This window comes from Pezoporus wallicus, unplaced genomic scaffold, assembly GCF_028554395.1.
Source record: "Pezoporus wallicus isolate ANWC-B61680 ecotype Strahan unplaced genomic scaffold, APGP_CSIRO_Pwel_v1 contig_3710, whole genome shotgun sequence".
NCBI lineage: Eukaryota > Metazoa > Chordata > Aves > Psittaciformes > Psittacidae > Pezoporus > Pezoporus wallicus.
In genome coordinates, this window is record NW_026640315.1 from 65,762 (window position 1) to 92,007 (window position 26,246).

A 26,246-nucleotide genomic window follows, 5' to 3' on the forward strand; every position below is an offset into this window, starting at 1 on the left:
CCCATGAAGTGCCCCAGCAGCAAACCCCATGTTACCCACAGGACCCTCTAATGAGTGACTCCTGAAGCCTGGGAGACTCATTGAGGTGCTTTGGTGTCACACCCCAAGGACCAGCATCCTCCTGGACCTACAGGGTGGTTTGGTCTTTGAGCACCCACCTCCTGCCAGATTCCTGCTGTGGCTTTAGGTCAGGTTAACACAATGAGGTGCACCTTATGGCTAGGGAAAGATCAACTGAAATGAATGGAAAATGCTTGAAATGGTGAATTGTACTTAGGTACGTAGTTATGCTTTTACTCTTGCCTTTCTTTCCCCTCCACATCCACTGCTGCTTTTGTGCTCAGCAGCAGAGGGTGCTCTCATAGAGCAGAGAGCTGAATTAATATATATATTAATATATAAAGAATATTAAGAATTAATATATGAAGAATATATATAATATAAATATATTAAAATATATATAAATCAAAACCCTGAGTTTTTCATTTCAAACGAGAACAATAATTTTCCAATTCAAAAGGAGATGTTCTATATCTTTATGTACATTTTCAGACCAGTTTTATTCAACACAGCTCATGAGTTCAGCACCATCTACAGCTGCCAACGCTGTTTCTTTATGAAGCTGGTATGCCGAGGGCTGGGATCCCTGTTCTCTCAGTCAAAGTCCGCCTTCCTGCTCTGCTTTATGTTTGAGTGTATCTTTTTCTGTCGTAGTCGTTCACGGTTCATTTTTTCCACCCTAAAACAAGGTTAAAAGCTCCTTTAGGGCACCAAGAAAACATTCAAACATTCAACTCTGAGCACAGTTATATCTAATATATATATCATAGCACAGACTTGATGACAAATGTCCACAGATAGAAAAAACAGCCCCTCTTCTTGGGATGCTACCCAGGGAAGTGCTTGAAATCTAATGGATCAGTGAATTTCTTAGCAAAGGAAATCCAAATAAGCATGAAGATTGTACAAACAGCAACCTGCATCATGCCGCACAATGATCTGAGTTCATCTCCAATAAAAGGCCATTTCAATGACTATACCTCTCTATGAGTTTCTGTGTTGTCTCCTTAGACACCACCTTGGGCTGCTCCGTAGCCTCTGTGACCATGGTTCGGATCTTTTCTAAGCAAATGGCCAGGTTCTTCATCTGGTAGCGACTCTCTTCAGAGCTCACGATCAGCTCACCAGCTCGGTTTACCCTGTTCCTGTACTGCAGAGATGAAAACGGGATGTGGTCGCTGCCACCTTGCCATGTCACATCTGAAAGTGACATTTAAACTGTGGCTACAAGGGAGGGTTGTTACCATCGATGCCATTTTCTGTCTCACGGCTTCTGGAATCCAGTCTGCTGATGCCAAGTGGAACCGAACTTCTGCCTTGGTGTTCACTGGGAGGAAAACCAGGGTATTTTTTCTATGTATTGGCTTGACTTCCTAAGGTTTCTGGGATAACTCAGTTTGTTCACTGCTGGCTTTGGACACCGGGTGATTCCAGCATTACTTTCCTGAAAGATCACCTTTTTCCTGGCTATCTTAAGGTCTTTTCCAACCCTGACTATTCCATGATTCTATATTTTTACATACCATTCTAAAAGGCAATCTCTAGATTTTTATGGATACCCTGTCACAGTATTTGCCTTTCTACAGCAGGTGCTGCCAGTCACTACCCACCTTATTTTTAATGGCAGTATTTATAGTTTATTTGAATTAAGCTGAGAATTTATTGTGCTTTAAAGTCCCAGAAACCAACCGGCTGCTTGTGTGTCTGATCAGTGAGAACAGATGAGACAGAGGTGGTGCTTCATGTGGCAAGTGTAGCAGCAGTGCTCCCAGTCAGAGGAGGAGAATCAAATGCATTACCACTGCTCTTGAGCACTGTGAAGATTTGGGAGTTGTGTTAAAATGTAATGATAACGAAGCTCAGCATGGGGCAGCACTAAGATGCTCTTTAACCATGGCAGGGGGTTGGAACTAGATGATCTTAAGGTCCTTCCCAACCCTATTCTGTGATTTAACTTCAAGTTCTCAATGTTTTACCACCAATACAGGGAAGAAACTCCCATGAAAGGGGGAGAAGCTCTTCCTCACCTTTATTAACGTGCTGCCCACCGGGGCCGCTGCTCCGGCAGTAGGTCACAGTCAGGCGACCTGGAAGAAAAGCGCAGCAGCGTGCTAACCCGGAGGCACAGCTCCTGCTGGTGCTGGAACAGGTACGATCCGGGCTAACACCTCCGGGCACACAACCCAGGGCAGACGCGGCCGAGCACCACGGCCTGGGCTGGTTTCAGGGCGGGGGGACTCACTCATGGGGATGTCGAGGGTGGGTGGCTGCTGCTCCTCCTGGAAAACACCATGGAATGCTGCGTTAGCTGCCAGGCAGGGACGCGGCGACCGCGAACAGCCAGCCAAGCACGACCGAGAAGGCCACGCCCCCTCTAAGCACCGCCCCTTCGGTAAGCCACGCCCTCACAGTACAACCAGTTGCGCTAAGCCCCGCCCCCCCTCTCCCTCAGGCACCAAGCCCCGCCCCTCTCTCGTCTTCTCCCTGCTGCCCGCTCCGCTCACCGGGGTGATGCCGGTGCTGTCGCCGTCCTGCCCGGGCGGGTACAGCTTGTCCAGGCTGTACGCGCTCCGGTACTCGGTCCCGGCGCCGGCCCGCTGCGAGAACCGGGCGGCGACAAGGCACGGCCGGCACAGGGCCCTCAGCGTGTGCGCCGCCATCTTGGCTCCCGCGGTGCAGCGCTGCCACGGCGTCCCTACGGAAACGGCGGCTGCGCGCAGCGTTCCGGGGCGGGGCCTGGGAGGGGTGTGTGGGGCCGAGCGTGTGGGGGGGTATATGGGGTCTGTGAGGTGAAGTCGGGGGATCTGTGGGGCACTATGTGGGGACATGGGAGGTCGGGGGGGACTATGGGCTCTGGAGCACCGTGGGAGGGTGCAGGAGTTGGGGGTTTATATGGGTTCTGTGGGGCACTTTGGAAAGGTGTAGGATAGGTTATAAAGTATAGGAGGTTATATAGGTTGTAAAGCGTATATAGTCTATGGGTCGTCTTGGGGGGGTATATAGGATCTGTGGGGCAGTTTGAGTGGTATATGGGGTCTGTGGGGATCCATGGGAGGGTGTTGGAGGTCTGGGGAGTATATGGGGTGTGTGGGGCACCGTGGAAGAGAGTAGGAGGTTATATAGGTTATAAAGTGTAAAGGGTTACACAGGGGCTGTGGGCAGGTCATTCCCAGCTCTGGGGCGCAGGCAGTGGTGGGGGCTGTGTGCTCCTGCCTGCATCCCACACTCCCACAGGCTGAGCAGTGATGGGCAGCCGTGACACTGAAAACACATCCGGAGTTTTCCATGTACTTGGACTTTGCACCTGGGACGCTTCAGGTTTCAGATCTGATCTGCTCAAGAGTGCTGAAAAGTTACATCTACATGTATATGTATAGTTATATAGCTTTGAATGCTGATACGTGATGTGTTTCCAGGTCTGTAGGAGAGATGCCGAAGTTGGAACTAGATGATCTTTAAGGTCCCTTCCAACCCAAATCGTTCTGCGGTGGGGGATGCAGGGGAGTGAAGCATTTGTGGATATCCTCCACAGCTTTTTGGAGCTGTCAGGTTGGCTTTTGGGAGGGGCAGGAATTGCTATTTCTGGCAGCAGGAATGTGCACAGGCAGGGATGGGGCTGTCATTTGCTCTGGTGTTGTGACAGGAGCTGACTGTCTTCTGTTTAAAAGGGTGGGTGAAGTCAAGAAGAGTGTTTCAAAGCTGATATAAGACAGTGATTGAGGAGCTGAGCTGGCTCCCATCTAAAGGGTTCCATGCTTTGTTCTAATCAAATCTCTATATCCTGAGGTTCTGCTCTGCTTCCCCCATCCAAACTGCTGAAATGCTTTAAAGAACCACCCCCCCCAGCAGTGTCAGACACAAGCCATGCCATCTGGTGACCTTAATTTCTGTCAGGAACAGGTAACTGATTTGTAGCCAGAGGTAAAATAGGCAAAGCAGAATGACTCATTTTGCCCACTGGTATCAAACACACTGGCGTCACTGTGCTGGTAACACACCGAGGACAAGTTGTGGGGTGGGCAAAGGGGCTGGGAAAGGGGCTTGAAGGTCAGAGATGGACCCAGCCCCATCTAATGGGTCGTGTTTGTGGTTTTGCTTCATTCCCACTCTGTGATGGTGGATATATATGCCCAAAGAGCCCTGTAAACAGCAGGGTGATGGCTGGAAACGGCTCTCCCCACCAGGGAGGGCTTGGAGGGACGAGGTCTTACTTTGACCCAAGGGGAGCCAAGCTTTTGATGTTTAAGGTGGGCAATGAACTGGCTTAGAAAGCGAGCTCTCCCTGTTTGGGCATGGTGTTCACTAGGGTGCAAGAGCTGTAAAGAGCCATCCCTGAAAGGTGATGCAAAGCCGGTATGTCAAGGAGCTTGTTGCTCCTCGTGTGAGTGAGGGCATGAGCCATTAATGCAGGAGAAATCAGCTCTTTGAGGGACCTTCCAGAAGGTTTAAGCTCCTGTAAGAGAGATAAGACTGAGTCAGGAATCTCCTTCCCCATGAGGGTTTGAGCTCTGTAAATCCCTTGAACTCGTGCTTCAAGTGCTCCATCCCTATTTTTGATGCTGGGTGGGTTTCTGATGGGTGGTATGAGAAGGAGCCAGACTAGATGTGATATCAATGCACTTGTCTCAATGTCTTCTTTTGAGTTCAGCATAAAGCTGAATTCTTGGCAAGCCATGCCCTTATTGATCTTATTGCTGTGAGCTGCACGGGTTCATTGGTTTTGCCAGATGCTGGAATTAAATCATTATTTGCTATTGTATCAGACTTCCCCTCATCCTTTTCAATTGCATGCAGTAGTTTTCCTTCTGTCTTTAACCACAGAGCCGTGCTGTTAAATAGCTGCTGCTCTATTAGACCTGTTTCTGTGGTCAGCAATGTGGTTGCTTAATACTCTCCTCTTACCTCTTAATGGAGTTGTGTAGGTTTCCTTGGTGTTTTCAAAGCAATATGCAAAGTTTAGATGGAAGCTTGGCTAAAAGACCAGGAAATGCTTATTTTCCCCTCTTTTGATTGCTGAAAGCCTCACTGAAGGAAAGAATCAAGTGACTGTGACTCACAGAGTCATCAGGATGTGTATATATGGCCACTAATATTTTTGGATGCAGAGGAACATGCCCTCAGCACTGAGCTGAACAAACTGCTCATGCACAGCAGCTGGTCCTTTGTGAAGCCCAATTCTAATGCCACGTTACTCCCATCCATCAGCTTTGGGTTTGAGGCTTTCAAGAAAGGCCTAACCAAAAATAGCATTTGAATTGCCAGCTTTGAGATGGTGTGGATTTACAGAGGCTGCAGAGCTGGCAAAGAGGGGTTTCTGTCATGTGGCAAATGTTAGTGGTCCAAGTGCATAGAATGTATGTTACGTAAGTAATGCAGCAGTAGGGTTTGGTGTATTCACTCTGCTTTCTGCAGGGAGGCCTCCAGCATTATCATGACCCAAATTGTACATGTAAATCAAAGAAATAACTCTTCTGCTGCTCTTAAAAGAGCTGTAAGGAAAGTCCTGGCTTTGAGAACATCAATGTTCCTTTTTATACAAGAAAGAATAAAGCATTGGAAAATCTGCTTAATCTGCTATACACAGTGATGCTGATTCATGTGGGATTGTTTAAGGTGATCCTACAGCAGCCAAAGGACTGCAGGGTCAGCTTAAAGCACCACTACTTCAAGCCACTACAAACAGTGACTTTAATGGATGGATGCTCTGAGAAAATCACCAACGCTGCTTCTGCTGCTGCTCTTGTTCAGTTTTATTTGTTTTCTTTTATTAGACAACTGCTTTCCATTATAAATAAATAAGGCATGAAGGTTCTCCATACTGTTACAGAGCTGGTAGCCACGGTCGTGCGTGCGGCTCCTGATGCTTCTTGAGTTTGGGGCACCTGAAAATGCAGAGCGTGGAAGAGCAGAGTGGATGGTGGAGGATGGATTGAGGAGGAGACCTCTGGAGCAGGTATGGTTTGGGCATTGCACTCCTGCCAACTTACCTCTGTGGTTCTCAGTGTAACACAAGAGTGTGTTCTGGGGGGTATTTTTGCGTTACCTCCATGGTGAGTGAAAGGAAGGTGGCTCCTCATAACATCAAGGCCCTGGACTTGGAGGATAATTCCAGTTTAACAGTCTTCTCACTCCAAAGCTGCATTCTCATTTAGTCATCTCAATGTTGCAGAATTCCCAACCATTCACCCAAAGTTTTGGGATGTAAGCTGGTGAAAACAGAACCTACATCTTGCCTGAAGCTTCTCCAGGCAGGTACAGAATAGGTAGCTTACACTGTGTTTTGTAGCTCTGTGCTCAGGGTGTTGACTAAACTGTAATGAAATGCTGCTTCTCTGCCTAAAACGTGTGTCTGACCATACAAGGTCCGTGAGCAATGGAAACTGGTGATTCCTGAGACTGCAGTGGCCTTTTGGCTGTGTGTTTGAATGTCTGTGGAAGCAAAAGTGAGGAGGTTTCAGTGCTGGGAAGTGCACATGAGAGGTGACAACCTTTGGAGACAGGATCTCAGCCAAGGAAGGTGATTTTCAGCAGAAACCCTGAAATCTGTCCTCTCGACTGGGGAGATGTACAGAGTAAAAGTGGGGGGTAATGTGTGGTCAGTGCTACCGCCAGGGTCAGAGCTCCTGGCACTGAGAGATGCTGTATCCTTCTGCTTGCATGCGGGTCACTGGTAGTCAGTTCTGCAAGCCCATGCAAGCTGTGCTTAAGGAGTTTGCTACAATGGGGCAATGACAGCCTCTTGAAGAGCACAGCACAGAGGGCTGGTACCCAGACCATGGGATGGAAGTGTGTCTCTGATACTGTAATAGCACTTTTTGTCTAGCTTATGGGAAAGCCCTGGTCATTGAGTTCCTACCAGGCACAGTGCTTCACCTGGGGCAGATATAAAGCGAGGAAATCCCATGTGCCTACAAAGTCTGGAGGGTATGGACTGAAACACTACATGACACTGATGAAGACAGAACAATCATCTGTTTCTCTTCAAGTTTTTCCAGTTGCAAGAAGCTTGCATTGTAAAATAGCTGAAAAACCTGACTGGTAAGAGAAATGGCTTCAATAGCAAGAACATACTGCCCTTTGGGGAAGGGAAAGGCGTAGACAGAACTCTCTTGGGTGCAAGCATAGGTTCCTAGCCATCAAACCAAAGTGGGCCGGTGTGCTGGAGCAGCCCTTGGGGTTCCAATGGCTTTTGGTTGACTTTGAAACACTCCAGCTGCAGGAGGATGCTGGAGGACATCCAGGCTTTTGCTTGCAGATAACTGGGCTGTAAGACAAGCTGCAAAGGGTGGAGGAGGTGATCCGTGTTCTTTGCGGTGTGGTTTGCTGTTGTGATGTCTGGCAGCGGCAGTCACTCATGCAGAGATCCGTCGTACGGGTTCTGGAATCCTCTAACTACAATGTACAATTATCCCAACGAGTTGTCCAGAGCTTCCATAAAGAGAATTGAGTCTCTGTGACGTTGTCTTGCTTGTAGACCTCTCGAACCTTCAAAGCAGAGGGGCCACGTGGCGTTTCCTGGGGCTTGAAGAGAAGACGTGGCTGTTGCGATTGCACGCGGGACTTGCGGAGAGGCAGGGGCTCATTTGCTGCTCTTGTTTTTCACCTTTGTGGCATTGATGTCTGCTTTTGTCTTCTGGATGCGGGAGAAGATCTCCTTAAAGAGAGCCTTGTACTCGGGCTGGCTCTGCTCCAGCCGCTTGTCCACGGCCTCCACGTGTTTGCTGATGGTCTTCTCCATGCTTTTGCGCTCTTCCAACTCGTGTCCCTCTCCTCGGAAGTCTCGGAAGGAGCTGTCACGGGAGATGGGCCGGGACGTTTGGACCCCTGTGTGGCGCACACTGTCCTTGTGCTGCCGGCATTTGCTCAGGAGCTCTTCATACTTCTCCAGCAAGGCATGGTACTGCTCGTCCACCTCCCTCAGGATGGACATGCCCCTCTTGCGCACGTTGTTAGCATGCAGCGTGTAGTTGCCCTCGTGCCGGCTCACAGCATCCTTGGTGACGATGGCATTGAGGGCAGTGTCGCTGCAGCTCTTGCGGACAGGGTGGTTTGGGGAAGGTGTCATTGATGGCCCATGGCTTTTTCCTCCCTCCTCCTCAGAGAGGTCAATGTAGTCAGCTTCTGGGGCGTTATTCAGCGGCTCAAGGAGGGCCTCGGATAAGTTGTCTTCTCTGCTGAGTAAATACTTCTTGACTTGTTTCATCTGTTGTAGCTCCAGGAGCTCTGCTTCCAGCTCCTTGATGCGCAGTTTGCAGTTCTCCATCTCGCACACCCGCTGCTCCAGGTCCGAGTACTCCTGAATAACAGAAGTGTATTCTCGCTCAACCCTCTCCTTCCGCTGCTTCTCCTGGTTGACTTGGGACCTGAGGGAGTTCACCATGGCTTGGAGACGTTCATTCTCCTTCTCCAGTGGCTTCTGGTTGAACTCTGTGGAAGAGCTTTGGATCTGGAATGCGTCCTCATACCTAAAAGAGAAGAAAGATCCTTGATGGTGTTTGACCAAGTGAGAGTCCACAAGTGTCTTATTGTCAAGTGATTCCACCATGCCCAGAGCAAACCCGAGCTCATGGAGTGAGATATGCCTCTTCCATGTGCCAGGAGACCACAAGGTGTGGCTGCAGCTGTGCCCCACACAGAGACCAGTCTCTGTCCCAGAGAACCTGCAGTCTCATTTGGTAGCAGTGATGAAAGACAGGAGGGAAATGAAACCCTAAAAGGTGAAAGACTCATCAATGTGGACAAGCCACTAATGTTGCCATGAAGCAACAATGAGCATTCAAGTTCCATCATTCTGAGCTGAAAGAGGGAGGCTTTCAGTGTTTCCTGCTGCATTTCAGCAGCTACTCGCTGCATCCTGGAGTTCACCAACTACTCGCTGCATCTGCCACCAACCCCAAACCCCAACCAGCCAAAACCCAGAAGCACAGGCTCTACTGTCCTGTGTCTGGGAGATGCTCCAGAGAGTGTGTGTGTGTGTCGGGGGGGGGGATTCAAACAGCAAGGCAGGCAGGCAGGAAGAGACTTCAGACATGGTTGAGTTGCCCCTTCATTGCCTGGGGAGTGGTAACAAGCACTTCCCCCTTCCCTCAGCTTCTCCTCCTCTTCAATGAAGTGCCTGTGGCATCCTATGTACTTAGAACAGATTGGAGAAGAGCAAGCACCATGGCCTTCCCTGGGAGGCAGGACTGGTGGGGGGGGGGGTATTGAACAGATTCCCAAGTTATGGAGGGCAGCCTGACCTTTGGAGCCAGCTGCAGAGCTGCAACTGAACTGAGGTCCTGAGGCACTGGGGAGAGTGGGACTGGGGTGCTGGGAGGAAAGAACCACAGAGACATTAAGTGGATTTTGCTGGGGGTTAGGTTATGGCCTCATAAACAGCCCCGGTGCTGCTGCAGTGGAAGTGTCTTTTGTTCATATCCTCTGGCAGAGGATGCTTTCAGTTACAAAGCTTATCGATTGCTTATCTATTTAAAGAAGCCTCTGTTGTGGTCAAAGCTGAGCAAGAAATGCCCTCACGAGGTCAGTGAATGTACAGTGCCTGGATTTTAAGGAGGATCAAGTGTGCAATAGTGCTGACAGTACTTGTACAGCACTTGGCAGCGTGTGGTGTATCTTGGTGTGTGGCTGGTGCTCCTGGTGGGGGGGTACTGAAGTCGTATAGGACGAAATGCAGCATCTCAACTGGTTCCGGTGAGCCAGAGATGCTGGTTCTGTGTATCTGGGGTTTTGTGCACCCCCAGAGGGTCTAACCCACCACATCCCTTCTTCACAGGCAGAGGAGGTGGGGAAGAAGGTTGGTGGGGTTGCTACAGGTAGGGCTCCATACCTGGGGCTGGAGCACAGCTCCTTAAGGCAGGGGAAGGTGTGGATGGTTCGGCGCCGCTCCCTCTTCTCCCGCCGGATGCGGAGCTGCTCCAGGCTCCTCATCTCCTCCACCTGCTTCTGCAGCTCCTCCACTTGGTTCTGCAGCCCCTCGATTGTTTCTGTCAAGCTGTGGAGAGAGGAGGGATTAAAACAGTGGCAAGAGATTGTGTTAACTTGAAACCCTCTGTCCTCAAACCAGATGGCTAAACCAGTCACCTCTGGGACATAAGCACTACCCCGGAATATCCCTGCACTAAAAGCAAGCAGGTGAGCTATTTACTCTCTTCCTCTTGTGTATGATGTAGAGATAAACACAGAGAGGCCAGGCAGAGATTCAGTTGTGTTCTGGCTCTGAATGGAGTTTGTAAAACTCCCTCTCAGCACAGTTGTCTGCAAAAGACGCTGCATTGCAAGGACATGGCTTAGTCTGTTGTTTCCGGGGATGACCTTGATCATGGGCTTGTTTTAGGAAAGAAGTACTATTGATAAACTGGTGTTTCAGCATGGACTAGCCAGCGTTACATTAGATGCTGGATCTGTGCCTGGTGTTGCTGCTGGGCTGTGTGCTGGGGACCTCCCTAAATACCATTATGTGCCTCTTCTTCAAGGAAACACATCTGAGAAGAGGCTGCCATGGCTCCCTCCTGGCAGCTTCAGACACTCCTTTATCCAGCCCTTGTCCCAAGGCGTCTGTGCTGTGGTTGACCTCTGCTAACCAGCATCAGTGCAACAAGCTTCTGTTGTAAATAGCCACAAAACCTGACTGATAAGAGAATGGCTTCAATAGCAGGGACACACTGCTCTTTGGGGCAGGGGAAAGGGAAGATGAAGGTCTTTTGGGCACAGCATTGCTGCAGAGGGAGGAGGGGAGGCTGTACCACTGTATCTTCTGTTGGGATGTCTTGCTTTCCAGCACAAGCTTCTGGTTAGCTAGCTCCAGGTCCCGTGCTGTCAGGTCCAGCTGCTCATAGACTTTTGCATGCTGTTCATTCATCTGCCGCAACGTCTCCAGTTGCTTGGTCAGGTACTGCAGGAAAAAGCCAGACAGAAACACTCCACATCCCACATCCAGGTTGTTTCACAGGGAGAAAATCCTACAGCCCTTGTTCCCTCTGATAGTGTGTTCTGTGGCTGATTTGTCCTCAGAGTGGTTGAAATAGTCATACCCCCTGCTCACTGTGAATAGTTCTGTGTCTAAAATACCATTGAACTGCCCTCTGTGAAGGGCGCTAGGCTCAATCTCTGTTCAGCTGCTCTTTTATTCCCAGTACCCACAGAAAGTTGATACCCCTGAGACCATGACCCTCCACTGAAATGGACCAGTTGGTTACTGGATTTTCTGACAGATCAATTGCAGGAGATGCAATTCCTTAGGAATTCAGGTAAAAGCTCTGAGTCTGTGAAATATGAGGAGTCCTGCGGCTCCCGTGTGTGTGCAGAGCCTTTGCTGTGAGCCTGCCACTGCAAGCTTTCCTCCTGCAAAGACTGGTATTGGGGCATCAGTCTCAGCTGGGACCAGATCCCAAATCCTACAGTGAGCGTGCTTCTGGAGGGGGTGGTTAAATCCATCCACCAGTGTCCTCAGACATCAGCTCTCAGATCTGTAAGAGCCACCATGTGCTGCTCTTGTGAACTCACTCTGCTCTGTGTCCTTTTAAACCAGAGGGGTTCCAAGCTTTTTTAACTCGCAGATCCCTAGAAGTTTTTCAGTGGATGAAAAACCTCTTGGCACAGCAGGTTTAAGCCTCTAAGATCACTTCTGTGGGCTCTTAGAAATACTGCCCTGACCTCAAAGGATGCTTGAAACACTGGTTGAGATTGCAGCTCCTGCAGAAAGAGCTATTTTGTGCCTCTAACAAAAGGGCTGTGTTATGGGGGTGCCCAGGGGCCAGCTGGGAACAAATGTGATTATGAATAACTGAAGTGAAGGGAAAGCTGCGGCAGAGCAAAGGGAAAGGAGTGTGGAGGCTGGTGGACGGGCAGAGAATGGCCAGATGTGACCCAGATGCAACCTGGTGCTAAAATCTGGTGTGCACATCTGGGCAGAGGGTGGGGATGTGGGAATTGGGAAAATACCAGTTAGGAGGGGAAAGGAACCCTCTCCAGGACTGGGATGAGCTTGACCAGACTTAATCAATCCCACTTCAGGCACATAGAGAAGATACTTCTATCTCCCATGCCCTTTGGCACATCCTATCTATTGGCACCTGAACTGTTTGCATTGGTGGAAAAGCCCCTTCCCCACCATCACCCTTAGGTGACGGTGACTGAGCAGCTCCATCTCCACCTCTGTCCCACCTGTGTCCCTACCTCGATTTCCTGCACTTGCTCCTCGTTGGTGGCATACATCTGCTGCAGGGAGTCCTCCAGCTCCTTGTTGCGCTCCAGCAGGGTCTTCCCCAGCTCTGCGGCCAAATGCAAGTCTAAAAGGCAAGATGGGACAAAGCTGCTGCAGTTCCTGTGGCTCCCCACGTGCCACCACATCAAACATGGGAATGCTTTGCACGACGTTGGTGTTATTGGCAAGTTTTGACACAGATGCACCTTATAGGACAGACAGGATCTGGCCTCTTCCATCTCTCTTGGCTGCAGGAGCAAGGGGAGGCCAAGCTCAGGACATCCTCCATGCAATGATTTGGTGCCTGGCTGGCTGGACTGCACACTGCATAGCCAGGATCAGGCCCATGGGGCTTGGCTGTGAGAGGTGCTCAGCTCCTTCATTCCCTATCACCAAAACCTGTAGGGCTGAAACAGCACCCATTAGAATGAGAGCCTTGGGGATGCTCTGTAAATGATATTGTTATCCCTAATGAAGGGAGTGCCTTGCCTTTGCCATCAGCCCCCATCCATCACTGCTAATAGACTGATACCAGTAATAAACCCATGTGTGGCCCTAAGGACTGGCAGCACTGGCTGTGTGCTTCAGTGACTGGGTCTGTGGCTCTTTCCTTGGGGCAGCTTCAGGGTGAGGACAAACCACTTCATATTCACTCCCTGCCACCTCTAGACACCCTTTTAAAACTACAGAAATAGCTGGACTTTGGCAGAAGTACAGGGGAAAAGAGATGACCACGTAGTTGGCTTTAAACACTGGGTTTGCTGCCTTCTGGGTAAAGAGAAGGCCTCAGGACCTTGTGGGTCCTTTGGCCAAAGCTTGAGCACATCAGACGATGCTGTCTGTGGGCCTGGGATGGCTCAGCTGGCTCTGATAACATCCCTTTGCTTTCACAGGAATTGGTTGTCTTAAAGCCTGGCCTCTGAGCATGTGGGTTTCTGTTTTCCTGGTTCTTTTAGAGGTGAGTTTTCTCTTTTAGAGGTAGCCTGAAAATCTGACCTCCAGAAAGGTAAGGCAACAGGTCCTGGTGTGTGTTTCTCTCTCTGGTATGGTTATTAGGCAGTTTTAGATGCTTAAGGAGAGGCGGTTCTGCGGTGTGTGGGGGACCTCGGTCTCCTGCTCTGGTATTTTCTCAGCCCATCAGTGCTCCTCTCTAGTTTGCAGCTAATTGTGTTTTGTAAAGGCTCTGCCATGGCCAAGAGCAGCTATGCTTTCTTCTAGGGGTTGTTTTGGTGATGCGGTTGATTGTGAAAGAGGGATACTTGGTCACTAAGGCAAGAAGAAGGATGCTTGGGATGTGTTCTGAGCCTGGGAAATCACTGATCTCTCACACTTCGAATGGCACATCACAAATTGAGGCTCACACTGACCTCTTGGATGTGAGTGTTCACTGAGAGCAGTGCTATTAGTGCTGTCAGTGCTTGAGATGGGACTTTCCTGATGGATAACACTGTATTGTTGGAAGCGCTTCTGTGTTATTAGCTGGGATGACACCCATGTTCTGTTCTGTGTGGCTCCAGTGGTGCGGGAGGGGTGGCTCCCAGATGTGCTCCAGCCAGAGCTGCTCAGTGTGCCCTGAATCTCCCTTTCACCAGGGGCATGTGCTCTCCAGCTGTGGCCTTCGTTGCAGGCTGTTATTCTAGGCTGTGACCTTCTTAATTATAATCCCCCACATTGCACAGTGACCTGGGCTGAGGGTCACAGCTATCAATGCGATCAAGACATTGGCACATTTCCCCACAGACTTTCCCACCTATTTTCTTCTACCAAGCACTAAGTTTCCCCTGTTTCCAAAGTGCCCTTGGGAGGCTGAGTGTTGGCTGCACCAGCTGGGGACAGGGAACAGTCAGATGCCACCAGAGAGGAAGGACAATGTGTGCCTTTAAGCTGCTTGGGGCTGTATTTAATGGCACCACCACCTTTGCCAGAGCCAGCATCATTGCTGGAGACCAGCGTATTGCAAATCACATCCCTTGCAGCAAGCAGGGCCCCGGCACAGAGGGCTCTGTGCTGCGCTCCAGGTAATGAGTCAAATGTGTCCCCGTCCCTGTGGATTACACCAGTGCTCTCCCACCATATGGCATCCAATTTAATCAGCTGGGGTTGAGTTAAGTGGATTAGGCAGTGCAAGATCCTGCATTGTAATTTAAAGGGCTCTGTCAGCAATAATTGAATGGGGGGAAATGGGCAGCGTTTGGGGACGGCTGGGAAAGAGGAAAAAAAGGGGCTGAGCTCCGAGGAGGAAATTGAATCTTCGTTTCCATTTTGAGCATAAGGGCCTAGGAGACTCCGGGCTGGAAGGACATGGGGGAATTGGTTCTTTCAGTGTCTTTTAGCCGCCTCAGCTGCTGTCACACACGTACATTCACTCACTCTCTGCCTGCCAGCCAGCCTGAGCATCCCCAGTAATCCTGTCTCATCCACCCCTTGTGCCTGAGTCCTACCCAACCTGTTGGTCTCCCCCAGGCTGCGAGACTGTGGGGATGCTGCATGGAAGTGCTTTAATCTTGTCTTTAGACCAGATCCCTCTTGATCTTTGCACTAATTGTGCCTCTGCAGGGGCTGGGGAGCACACAGCTCCTCTCCTTGGAGACCACAGAAACCTGAGGCTGAATGTGAAATTTCAGTAAGCCTGGGGGAAAAAGGAACAATTCAGGAGTTTGGGGATTCTCTGTGGATAGCACTGTGCTTTCCCCATGGTTTGTTGTATTCCTCTGCTTCCCCACTGCCAGATCAGCCAGTGCTGTATGACTTGCCCTAATTTAGCAGGTATGCTGATGCCTCCCTTCCCCCTTCTCTTTCGACGCAGAAGGAGAAATAAAGTGGCTGGGAATGACTGCAGTGTGTCCGCTCCATGTGCGTGATCCCTCCACAGCCTCTGTGCTGAAGACAGTGCTCAGAAATGGGCAACATCCAACTTAAAAGATGGGAGCATTGGTGCTGTCCAAATCCTGTTTGGGAGAGGGCTGTGGATGCAAACTGTCCTGGGCAGCACCAGCTTGGTGCTCTCTGGCTCTGAGTACCACAAGTGCTGATGTGACCCTTCTAAGTGACAGCAGCCAAGGAGACACCCCGTGTCCCCAGACAAAGAGCTGTGCCTATGGAGTGGAGGGAGGGATGGAGGCTGCGTTTCCCTGCAAGCTTCCACGGGAAAGGCGCTTGAGCAAGGAGGGAGGGGAATAGAAGAGAGACCATATGGTGGGAAGGGAGCGGGAGTTGAATCCCAGCAGTGCTTGGTGGAGGGGAGCCTGTCTGGGCAGCGCGTGCAGGAGCAGCTGTCCTGGAGCTGCCGAGATCAGCAGCAGCTCAGCAATAATTCTGCTAGCTCTGTGCCACTGAGGAAACCTGGGAGACAAATCCTGATCCAAAAGCTGCATCAGGTTGGGTATGAGTGGAAGATGCTGAGAAACGCGCTGCCGGGTATTCCCCTGCTGCAGGGCCCTGTGGCAATACTGGCACAGGCAGCTGTGCGCTGCATGGAGCTGCTGCGGAGCTAGGCCCTTGCAATGAGGCTCAAAGAGGGTTTGAAGCCATTCCTGCTGTCCCAGTGCTGGTCTGCATCTGTTCAGCAGAGCAATCTTTGCCATAGCCCGTGCTTGGAAGTGTTTTTTCCCCCTCCAGCATCTCCTGGTTGTGGCTTTGGGGGAGCGCTAGTCTGGTGCCAGGCAGGGGAGGTTTCAGCTGCTCTCTGCATGGTGGTGATCCAGTGGCTATTCAGATAGACCTCACAAATACGACTTTCTGGAGGAAGCAGTCACTTTGGGCTTCCCCTCATTGCCTCTCTTCCATCAAGGGATTCATTTGTTTAGGCTGTGGGGGAACATGCCACTGCTCCAAGCACAGGCGAGAAGGATGCTGCTCTTTGCTCCTCACCTTTAAATGCACCAACCCAGTCCTCATCCTATGAGAAAGGCAGGGGGTGATAGCAGCCCTTTGACTTGTGATGCCAAAAAGCAGAGGTTTATGGTGCAGGTATTTGCGTTCTTTTCCAGTTAGCATCTATGAAGGAATTATTTGTGGTCCCTTCTGAAGCATGGAAGGGCAGCTCCTGCATAGGGTGCATACGATGTTACTGCAGATGATGAGTTCACCTGGTTCAGAGCAGGGATGAGCTGCTCGCAGAGCTCTGGTGTGGAGGTCTCTGGAGGAAGTTCAGGGTGTTTGTTAGCTGATGGATGGGGTAGGTTCAGCATTAAGAACTGATGTTTAATGCTGTTGACGTTTAATTTAATTGCCTTTGCTGTCTGCTCCATTACACATGGGTACTTAGAATCAAGGGTAGGTGCAATTATTCCTTTTGAAATCTAAATAGATGATGCTGTGCTGGTTTATCCTAGGGTAGGGTGTGCTTGCCATTCATTTATTGTTCTTCTTAGTTGCAAGGGATTGTGCTGTCTGGGTATATTACAATGAAGATCAGCTTTTGTACAGCACTTACTGCTGCTCCATGAGAGGTGAAGGAGGCATTCTGTGTACTTAGCCCTTATAAGCCTTTGCAAGGGATCGCTGGGTCGCAAATAAGCCAGTGCCATCTGACAGCATCCTGCAACAACCTGGAAATGCTTTTTAAAAGTGTCCGTTCCACAGACAGTGTTTCCCATGGCAAGGCAGAGCTTTCAGAGAGCCACCAGTGTTACTGCTGGGGCGTGGATTCTCCAGCCCTTTTACACTGGATAACTCCAATGTTGCTACCCTGTTCTGTGTGTTTCTCATGGGGACCTGCCTTTTTGGTGTGAGCAAAAGGCAGGGTTTGCTTTGCAGAGCAGCCCAGTGCAACAAAGGGGAAAGCTGCCCCTCGCAGGGCTGGTGAGAGCAGGCGAGGGGTGTGCGTGAGGTCCCTGCCAGCACAGCCTCCTCCTCCCTCTCCTTTCAACCTGTGGCTGTAGCTGGGCTGAGCTGACGTTGGTCACACGAGCGTTTCTGTTGGATAATGAGATTTGCTGGATTTCCTGCTTGCCGCTTTCCTTCCTTTCTTTCCCTTTTATTTCTCTTGTGTAATCTGTTACGTACCCCTGAGCTGCCTCGGGCTTTGCAGTCAGCCACAGTAGGGGAGCGAGGTGCTTTGCAGGGGGCAAAGCAAGCACAGTGCAATGAGAGCAGCTCCCTCGGTGCTGTCTGTGGTCCCCTGAGCAAATGTGGCACCACCGAGGAGCGAAAAGCCCTGATAAGGGGCTCAGGGATGCATGAGCTGTGCTGTGCTGCAGGGAGGCCCTCCAGTCTTGTCAGCCCCTGCCCTCCCTTCCTTGCTTTCTGCATTTTTCAGTCCTGTTCAGTGTTTCCATTCCATCACCTCTTTTAATTCACAGATGGTCATTTGGCTTTTTATTTGGTTGATGCTTGCCTTTTCCTTCTGCCCTCTTATCTGTGTGTGCCCCAAAGCCTCCCCTATACATTAATATTTGAGACCTAGCATGGCTACCTCTGCTTCTAAGTTGCATGTGTCTATACAAGCACACACAGAGCAGTCCCATCCCTGTGCCCACAGCAATCAATGTGCATTTGCCAAGTTGTTAGAGCATGATAACACAGAGCGTGTTATCAGACCATGGTTTGGACCCCAGCTGTGTCTTTCCCTGCTGTTCCTTTATCTAGATAGCCTTGGTGCCTATGTTTGCCTTGTTAGGCTGAAACAGTCATCTTGGAGGCTCTGGTAGTACACCTGGATCAGAAGGTGTCCTAAATAAATGCATACAAGTGGAGTTGTTGAGGAGAAGCAGTGAGGAAAGAGGAGTGGGAAAGGCAGCCAGCACTTTCCTGCGTGTATCCCTCCTGCAGGCAGCAAAGCTCCAACTAATTAATTATGTTGGGATGCAGAGAACCATGAATAGAAGCTTTGACTCTTTTAAAGCTAAAGACACAGATGTGGATTGCTGCCATGTGGCAGTCTCCTCTCCCCTGTGTGCTCTGGAGGTTGAACTGACCCAGGTTGGACAAGGAGGATGAGCACCAGAGAGACTGCGTGTTGGCTGCTGCTGCTGCTGCACCACAGTACTATGCACGTGCTGAGCCCCGAGCAAAGGTGACCTGGGAAGGACAGGTCAGTGTGCTCGTGTGGCAGGGAATGGTGCCCACAGCAACGGGCTGCCACAGCCGGGTCAGCTCTCGTGCTCACACAACGTGTTCTGCTGCTCTGAGCCATTGCCAGGCAACTCATCCGCCCTTGCTGGACCACTGATGCTGAGTGGCTTGGTCCCTCAGGGAGCAGCCAAGCTGTAGCATGGCTGCCGTTTGCACCAAGGCCACCACCAGCAGGATGGCTGCTCCTTAACTCCTGTCTGTTGCTCCTCATGTGCCAGAAGCACAAGTACAAGTACAGAGAATATCCTCCTTCCACAGCCATGTGTGACAGCTAATGGAGAAAACAGCCTGACCCTCTGCAGCAACACCAAAAACCTGCAACCTCTTCTCTAGCAGCCCCTCTGCTTGGCTCTAGATTGTAACATCTTGCATGCTGCCACCCCACCACTGCCCCTTCACTGCTGGAGGATGCTCTGAAGCCCTGTTCCTCTGGGTGCTGAGCTCACACACAGCCCAGTGCCTGGTGCCTGGCTGTGGGTACCAGCTGGAGATGCTGCCTATGTGGGGAGAGGTTCTCATCTCAGGTGAGTGATGGATTTGTGGAGCTATGCAGGAGGGACACAGTGCTGTAGCCTTCCAGTTTGTTTGCAAGGAAAGGGAGTGGTTAAATACTTGATGGTGTTGTTTATGTCCATCACTAGTCCTAAGCAGGATGCAGGGCAGTGCCTCTTTCAGGAGCCCAACCGGTGTTCCTGAAGCAGCTCTGGTTCAGAGCCCAATGCTCAGGGGGATGTGCTGCACTTTCCTTGTTCTGCCTCATTCTGCAGAGCCCATTGCTCAGCCACCACCTCCCAGGCCAGTGTGCATTCCCAGGATCCAGTGCTTGCTTTCAGGCCAAGAAAACTTGGAGCACAGCACGATAATGTCCTTGGTCCAGCACCAGCTGCATAACTGGAAGAGGTCAGCATGGACCTGGATACTACACACTCAGACTGAATCCTTCAGGGAGGAGACAAGTTAACTGAGCAGTGGCAGGGCAGCTGCACTGCACGTGGGGTAAACTAGACAGACATCACAGAAGGCTGCAGAGGAACAGACTGTTTAAACCATTAAAAAAACTGTCATGTTTTGAAGAGAAGGTTTGCAACTGTGCTTTAAATATGCATGGAAAAAAACCCGGAACAAACTCTAACCTCAAATCAGTTTGAAATTCCCAGCTGTGAAAGACCAGCAGTTGTGTAACATCTGGTCTCATTCCTCCAGGGTATTTTGTACTGGAGATATTTGACTGAATTCTTGACTCAGATGTGTGTTTTTGAGCAGGTCAAGTAGCAGCTTTGGAAGCCCTCATGATGTGTTCGATGTGAGCACAGAGATCTGTTGGAGTCAGGCAAGGTGGGAATATACCATGTGCTGCTTTGGGAAAGGTCCTTTAGCAGAGGAAATGGAGTGTGTGCTGGAGTAACCTGTGTGTTAGCATAAGCACTGGCACAGCTTTCAGCAGGAACAGGGTCAGACCCTGGTGCTGTCACAGCTCTATGTGGCTCCTGACTGTCTCACTGCATCGGTGCATCTCCTCTGTCACCAACCAGCACTGGTTAGTACAGGACGAAAGGAACAGAGTTGGAAAATGCTGGGATGTGAGGAAAAGCCTCTGAATGCAGGGTGTTAGTGGCTTGTGCCTGGGCTCCCATTCCCCTGGGCTCAGGGCTGATGTGGAAGGAATGTCCTTCAGGACTTGGACCATAAATCCTTCGTGCACAGCCTTGCCAAGGAGAAAAGCCACTGTTAGCTGGTTGTTTCAGGATGGGGGATATGGAAAGCTCTGATTTATTATGTTTGGGGTTTGGATTCTTTTCCTCTTGCCTCTCCTTTTCCTTTTCCAGCAGTCCCTTTAATCCTGCTCCCTCCCACAGCTGGAATTATGTGCCTGGGGTTCAGCAGATGGAGGAAGGAGCTTCTGTGAGAAACCAGGAGGGAGATCCTGCAGATTACTGGGTGAGACTCTCTTATGCCCCCATTTCTTACTGTCTTCACATAACAGGGGAATTTTTATTCTAGGAAAATACATACATTATGTATATAAGAATATATATTCTTGCATTCTTTTGTTTTTCCTTCCCAGATTTGGAGGCTCTCATCTCCCCCTCAGGCTAACCTAGCTGTCATCTTATTCCCTTGTCTCCTGTGACTTCTCTTGTCCCTCTTGTCATTCCCAAGCGGCTTGGCAATTAGTCACTGAAAACTTTCCACTTCCATAAGCTACCTGCTGTACTGCACTGCTAAATAAGTAAGTGGCTCAGCTACTGCAGGCAAAACTCTGTCCTTCTGGCTTGCCACTGGGGAGGAAGGACAGCGAGTTAACTGCTGTGCTGCTGAAGGACGGGCGAGCTGCATGGTTTGTCCCCTGTGCTGGGTTAACTGCATCATGAGAGATAGAATCTGGGATACCAACTGCTCCCCAGCACAGTGAATCCTTTGGGAAAGCTGATAGTGAATTGGGGCTCTATGGAGCACCCCAGGTAGGCTGGGTGAAGCAGTTATGGGTGCTAGCACTGTATCCCTGGCTTTATCCTAGTGTCACCAAAGCACTGGTGACCCTGTGTCTTTACATGGATGAGTTTGGAGTGGTGCAAGCTCAGCACCTTGTGTCATTTTCCTTCTTAGCATGCAAGCAATCAGATGCTTGGCAGGAGGAGGAGGAATTAAAATAAGATCCTTAAATCTGGAGACCTTTAGAGGTTACAGCTATCAAGTCCTAAGCCTGCATTGCAGATGGTTTGTCCCAAAAGTTTCTATGGCTGAGGATGATCAGTCTTGCAGTGACAATGAGGTGATGCGCTGGTTCTTGTGCTACTTCTGGTCCTCTGGCTAATTCAGAGCAGTGTGAGGCTGTTTTATTTACGCAGGAGGGATCACCCCAGCACTCGGGTGGTATTTAGGCTCTAGACGCCATAAGGGTGTCCTTGAGAGCCCTTCTCTTGGGCTGCACCCTGCTCTTTGGCTTAGACCGGAATGCTGGCAGTGGGAAGATCAGGGAATGCAGTGGGGTGACTGCAGGAAGGACTTCTCTTTGCAGCTTGCTGCAGGGGAGATGAAAGCTGGAAGCAGCTGGGTCTGGTCTCTGCTCTGTTTGGATCCAGATGTGATGGAGTTGGCACACAGCCCTTCTACACACAAATGCCTCTGATGAACAGAAAAGGTGTCCCCACTTATCCCCAGCTCAGACTCTCTAATTTTAGCTCATTCATTCTCTCAGGCTCTGGCTGCATACTCTGTGCACAGGGTATGATGCAACTGGAGCCACATCATCAGTTCTCGATGGCTGGAAAAGGTTCATCATCACTGTGTTCTGGCTTTAATGCGGAGAGGCACAGATTCCTCAGCTCATGGAGCGTGAGGCTGTGGCTGAACCAGAGCACTACTGACACCTATTCATGATTAGAAAGCCTGGCAATAAGCAAAGCCGTGCTACCAAGCAAACAGAGCTCCATTTTTACCCCTTTCTTCAAATCAGGAAGCCTTTCCAGAGGGAATACTATAAGAATTTAACACCTCAAAGGACACCACTACTGTTTCCATGTCACTTCTAAGTATCCTGGCTGGGATTTGAGTCTCTACTTCTGTGTCCTAAGGCATCCTGATACAACACCTTGAACCACAAAGGCTTACAGCGTGTTAGGACATGGGTGAGAGAACCTGAAAGGCACCAGCTTCATTTGAGGGAGGCTGGAAGGGCCTTGAGGCTGGGGACCAGATCTGGCTGCCTCCAAGGCATGTAGTGGATGCAGTCAACCACTGTGGGCACTTTGGGGAGGAAAAAAGAGGGACTTGGGTTTATTTTCATGGAAAAATTTGTTACTTCAACAAGGTGAAGCTCTGTGAAGGATGAGGAGGGAAGTAACAGGCACTGAAGCAGAGCTGAACCTATGATTTCCTTTGTGGTGCTAAAATGGTTAATTAACACAGTCATCACACTGCTCCCAGTTAAGCCATCTGTTGCTTAGCAAACAGTTTTGGATGTAAATGTCATAAATACTTGATGCTGTGAAATGATGATAAAGGCCCAGCGACCAACTGGTTCACAGCAGAACCTCCTCTGCTCTTCTTGCTCCAAGAGAAACAGCTCCAAGGCTGTTTCTTGGTTCTCCCACCCCTCACTCCCAAGAAACAGTCTCTAAGCCTCTGCTTTTGTCCTCTGCCTGCCAGGCGTGGGTTTCTGTGCGACCCTGGGCTGTTGGCATTCCTACCCTCTTAGTAATGCTGGTCCATGCCCATGCTGCATGGGATGTCTTACACTCTACTTCCACCCCCCATTCCAAACCAACAGCTCCACAGCTGTGCTGTCACCAGAGACCTCTGGAACCTGCTATGGCTATAATGCAAAGGCACAGAGTGTGTGGACAAAGTCTGGCACTGCCCTTCGTGATGCTTTGTGCATCATGCAAATTAATTACGGTTGTAATTACCCCGTAGGACCTTTCCAGTTGGCTGGTTTTAGTTAAAGGCTTCCTCATCCCTCCTCCTGTGTTTGTGCAAGCCTGTGCAGCCCCTCTCCATACAGGAGGCTGCAAATCCCACCGCTGGGCTTTGTTTTGAGTCTGTTTTCTTCCAGACCTGGATGTGCTCAAAGGTGGAGGCTGTCCCAGCATCAATCCATCATCCGGAGGCAGTTATTCTGCATTACACTGCTGGGACAGAGTGAGGAACCTGGCCTACAGTAGGAAGGTGGTTTTATTGTTGTGAGCCAGTTGTAAGGTGCCAGTGCTGACTCATGAACCTGACACTAGGGACGGCATTACATTCAAAATCAATGTGTCCCGCATTGTCCAACAATCCCTATATTCATCCATGATTCTGCTGCTCCTCAGCCTGCATCCCGCCCCTGGAGCAGTGCCCAGGCCCCTTGTGAGCCATGGGAAGACGTCACCAAGCAATGTGCATTTCTGAGCACTCAAAGGCTGCACTGTTTATTCAGTCGATAGCTCCATCTCTGTGCTCTGCCCTGGCTTCATCTGTGTTCCACAGCCCAGGACCCAGCATCCCGCTATGGATACTTCCTGTTTGCTGATAAACTGGGGTTGAAAACCAGCTGCAGCGATCCCTGGGGAGCTGGATTAATTCCTTGCTGGGCCTCTGCCCTGCAGCTGAAGTTGTGTAAACTTTCAATCATGACATAATGTCCTGGAGCGATGGGGGGCAGAGGCACTGCAGCTGGACCACGCGTCCCTGCTGGCAACCCAAAGCACATCTATAACTGTACCTAGAGTGTGACGGAGAGGTACTGGATTCAGGGAGGAATCTTTCTCTGTGCATTGACTGAGCAGTTTGGTTCATTCCTGGGCCAACTGCCATTAAGCAGGACTTCTTCCAGTTATTTACTTTCTGTGTGTTGAGTCAAAATGTTAAGATAAGGAATAGATGCCCCAAATTCCCACAGCCACTGATGTCCAGCCTCAGGATAAGCATTAGACAGAAGCAGCGCAAACGTATGTACAGCTGCTGCAAAACAAACTGTGAGTGAATGTTATCTTCTTGCAAAGCTATTTTTGCTTTGCAAAACTTGGCCTTGATTTTGTGTTTTCCTCCTTCCCAATTTCTCCTGCTTTTTGGCTGGTTGGAAAAACCTCTAGAAGTAATAAGGTGACTTAAAAGCTGAAGATCCCTTTGGATTTGGGCTTGGCCAGCAAAAGCTTTTGAGAGACACTTTCAGCACCCTCAGCATGGCAACGCATTATTTTTGATGTGTTAATTCTTAACTAGTGTGTGTGCTAACCCTACCTGCAACTGCTGTGAGATGAAAGCAATGTCCTAACTACCCATCTTTGGTTCTGCCTGCAGCAAGTTTTCTGGGGAACCAGCTTCCCTGTGGATTTAACACGCCAGGATTTTACCACAAGGCTGCTCACGACGAATCTGGGCTCCCTGCCTTTCTCCATCGGATTTAAACTTTCCACAGCCAGGACAGTGATTTGGAGCAGCAGAGATGAGATTTCCATAGAGCTGCTGCTGCTGCAGGATGAGGCGCTGGCTTTGCCAAGCAAATACGATGCTTGACAGAAGGTATCCCACCCTCCCGAACCCGGGATTTGCCCCCTTTTCTGCCTCCACATCCCCCTAACCCGTCATCCCTGGCAGCTTGCGGGGTGTCCCCATCCTTACCCTGCTCCAGGTCCTGCTGGTCGTACCAGGGCTCCTCTTCCTCGCTCTGAAACTCCTCCATCCTGTCGGCGCTCAGCATTTAGCACCAGCGGCCCGGGGAGGCGCGCAGCATCCGCCAGCGGGGACCCCGCCGCCGCGGAGCGGAGCGGGGAGGGATGCAGGGATGCGGGCGGGGATGCGGCCTCGGTGCCCGCGCCGGGAAGAGGGTGGCACGACGTGGCAGCCGGTGCCTTGCCGCTTCCCCGGCTCTGCCTGCCCGGGGAGGCGGCTTCCTCCTGCCTCCAGGGCCGGGGGAGGCTCTGGAGGGGACGAAGAGGGGACGTGGCGGCCGGGGCGGGGGACACGGCTTGCCCGGGGCTGGGGGATGCACAAAGGAAGGAAGAGGGCCCGGCGCAGCCAGGCAGATCCTCTCTCCGTAGCTCGGTGGAGACCTCTAGCATGGAAATGCTGCAAGAAAACCCGGCGACAGGGAAGGGGGAGGCGAGCAGAGACCGGCCTCCTTCTCCTACTCCTCCTCCTCCTCTCTGCCCAGCCCTGCCTGAGGCTGTAGGGAGCTGGGTTTGGGGCTGGCAGGGTGCGGAGGAGGGAGCTGCCCTGCAGTTCGCCCCTGTGCTGATACCTCCAGCTGGGTCCCTGCTTCCCGGGGAGGGCAGCCGGGAGCAGGGCTTGCTCCACTGCTGGCTGGGATGTGGAGGGTGTCCTGGCCTTGCTACGGGCTTCTCTGTGACTTTGGGCAAGTCTCAGGACCCGTCAGAAGGGATGTTGGTGCCTTCTCTGCCTTGGTGGGTTTGGATGGGTTGCTTTTCAAGGAGGGGAGTGTTTCTAAGCTCCCTCGCTGGGGCTGTGAGAGGGGAACTCCCATACCAACAGTCCTGTAGCATCACCTCAGCATTGTGCCTTCCCTAGCCCTTCATCCTGGTTTGCACCCTGATGAGAAACAAGTGCTTTGGATGTGGGTTTCTCTCTTCTTTTAATCAAGGACAAGTTCTTGTGTCTTTCGAAAGGGTGAAAGGAGCTTAAAATTGAGGGAAATGAGGATATGCAGAGGTCTGAGGAGGAAACAGGTCTCTTACATACAAGTTCAGAAAGACTTAGGATTTTGGTACTTGCTTTTCAGCTTAGGGCAATGAACATTAGAGAAGGTGGCCTTTCTCCTCCTTGCTACTGTGGAGTTTGGTGCAAGGGGGTTTATTTGTCCTTGTCAGCCCTGGCATCCATCAGAGATTCCAAGGTCCAAATGAGCTCATGTGTCAGTGGGTTTAGATGGTTTTTTAGTGTTTATTTGCCTTCTGTGTGATGGAACCCCTGGGTTTTTACTGGATCGCATTACCTTGCAGTGCTGCCAACAGGAAAGGCAATAGAAGATGTTCACGCAAGAGCAGCAGACTGTGCATCCAGAAAAGATGGGATCTGTGTCAGAAAACTCCAGCCAGTCCAGCAGTGACAGGCAGCTGGGAGCCCCTGGGTGGTTAAAGGAATGGCTAGTACTGAGCTCACGGGTACAGCAGCAGAGGAGGGAGATAAAGCAGGGAATAAAAGAGAAGTAGTAGATTATTCCTCTCCCTTTCCCTCTCATAGACCTCTCTATACATCAATACATCATCAATACATCCCCAAATCACATCAATACACATCAATATATCCCCAAGTTTAGGGAAGTCTTTTGCTTTAATGCAGTTGCAGACCAGAATTGAGGAGTTTCGTTTAACCTGGTATTTGTAACTCAGCACAGATAATCAAGCACTCTTGGGGGATATGTGTGAAAGCCACCTCTGACTGCCTCCTAGATCTTTTTCTAAGCAGTTTT

General features: G+C 50.5%; 2 protein-coding genes across 2 annotated transcripts; both read right to left on the reverse strand.

Annotated features, from left to right (window-relative positions):
- Positions 1-522: 522 nt before the first annotated feature.
- On the reverse strand, positions 523-2,771 carry MRPL58 (mitochondrial ribosomal protein L58). The gene is made up of 6 exons (XM_057418513.1): positions 2,565-2,771; positions 2,303-2,339; positions 2,088-2,147; positions 1,305-1,387; positions 1,041-1,210; positions 523-739 (listed from the first exon to the last, which is right to left on the reverse strand). Exons 1-6 carry the CDS (start codon positions 2,718-2,720, stop codon positions 655-657), a joined length of 591 nt encoding a protein of 196 aa, XP_057274496.1. The 5' UTR covers positions 2,721-2,771; the 3' UTR covers positions 523-654.
- Positions 2,772-6,084: 3,313 nt separating this feature from the next.
- On the reverse strand, positions 6,085-25,028 carry CDR2L (cerebellar degeneration related protein 2 like). Its single transcript, XM_057418666.1, has 5 exons — positions 24,440-25,028; positions 12,235-12,347; positions 10,803-10,951; positions 9,887-10,051; positions 6,085-8,525 (listed from the first exon to the last, which is right to left on the reverse strand). Exons 1-5 carry the CDS (start codon positions 24,516-24,518, stop codon positions 7,640-7,642), a joined length of 1,392 nt encoding a protein of 463 aa, XP_057274649.1. The 5' UTR covers positions 24,519-25,028; the 3' UTR covers positions 6,085-7,639.
- Between the last annotated feature and the right edge of the window lie 1,218 nt (positions 25,029-26,246).

Bases quoted from the DNA above. Each gene is read 5' to 3' on its own strand.
- MRPL58 (XM_057418513.1), bottom strand. From the start codon at position 2,720: ATGGCGGCGCACACGCTGAGGGCCCTGTGCCGGCCGTGCCTTGTCGCC. The intron at 2,340-2,564 runs GTGAGCGGAGCG...GGTGTTTTCCAG, and splicing joins ACAGCACCGGCATCACCCCG to GAGGAGCAGCAGCCACCCAC. The intron at 2,148-2,302 runs GTGAGTCCCCCC...CTTTTCTTCCAG, and splicing joins CACCCTCGACATCCCCATGA to GTCGCCTGACTGTGACCTAC.
- CDR2L (XM_057418666.1), bottom strand. From the start codon at position 24,518: ATGCTGAGCGCCGACAGGATGGAGGAGTTTCAGAGCGAGGAAGAGGAG. The intron at 12,348-24,439 runs GTAAGGATGGGG...CTTGCCTTTTAG, and splicing joins CCAGCAGGACCTGGAGCAGG to ACTTGCATTTGGCCGCAGAG. The intron at 10,952-12,234 runs GTAGGGACACAG...TTTTTCCTGCAG, and splicing joins AGCAAGTGCAGGAAATCGAG to TACCTGACCAAGCAACTGGA.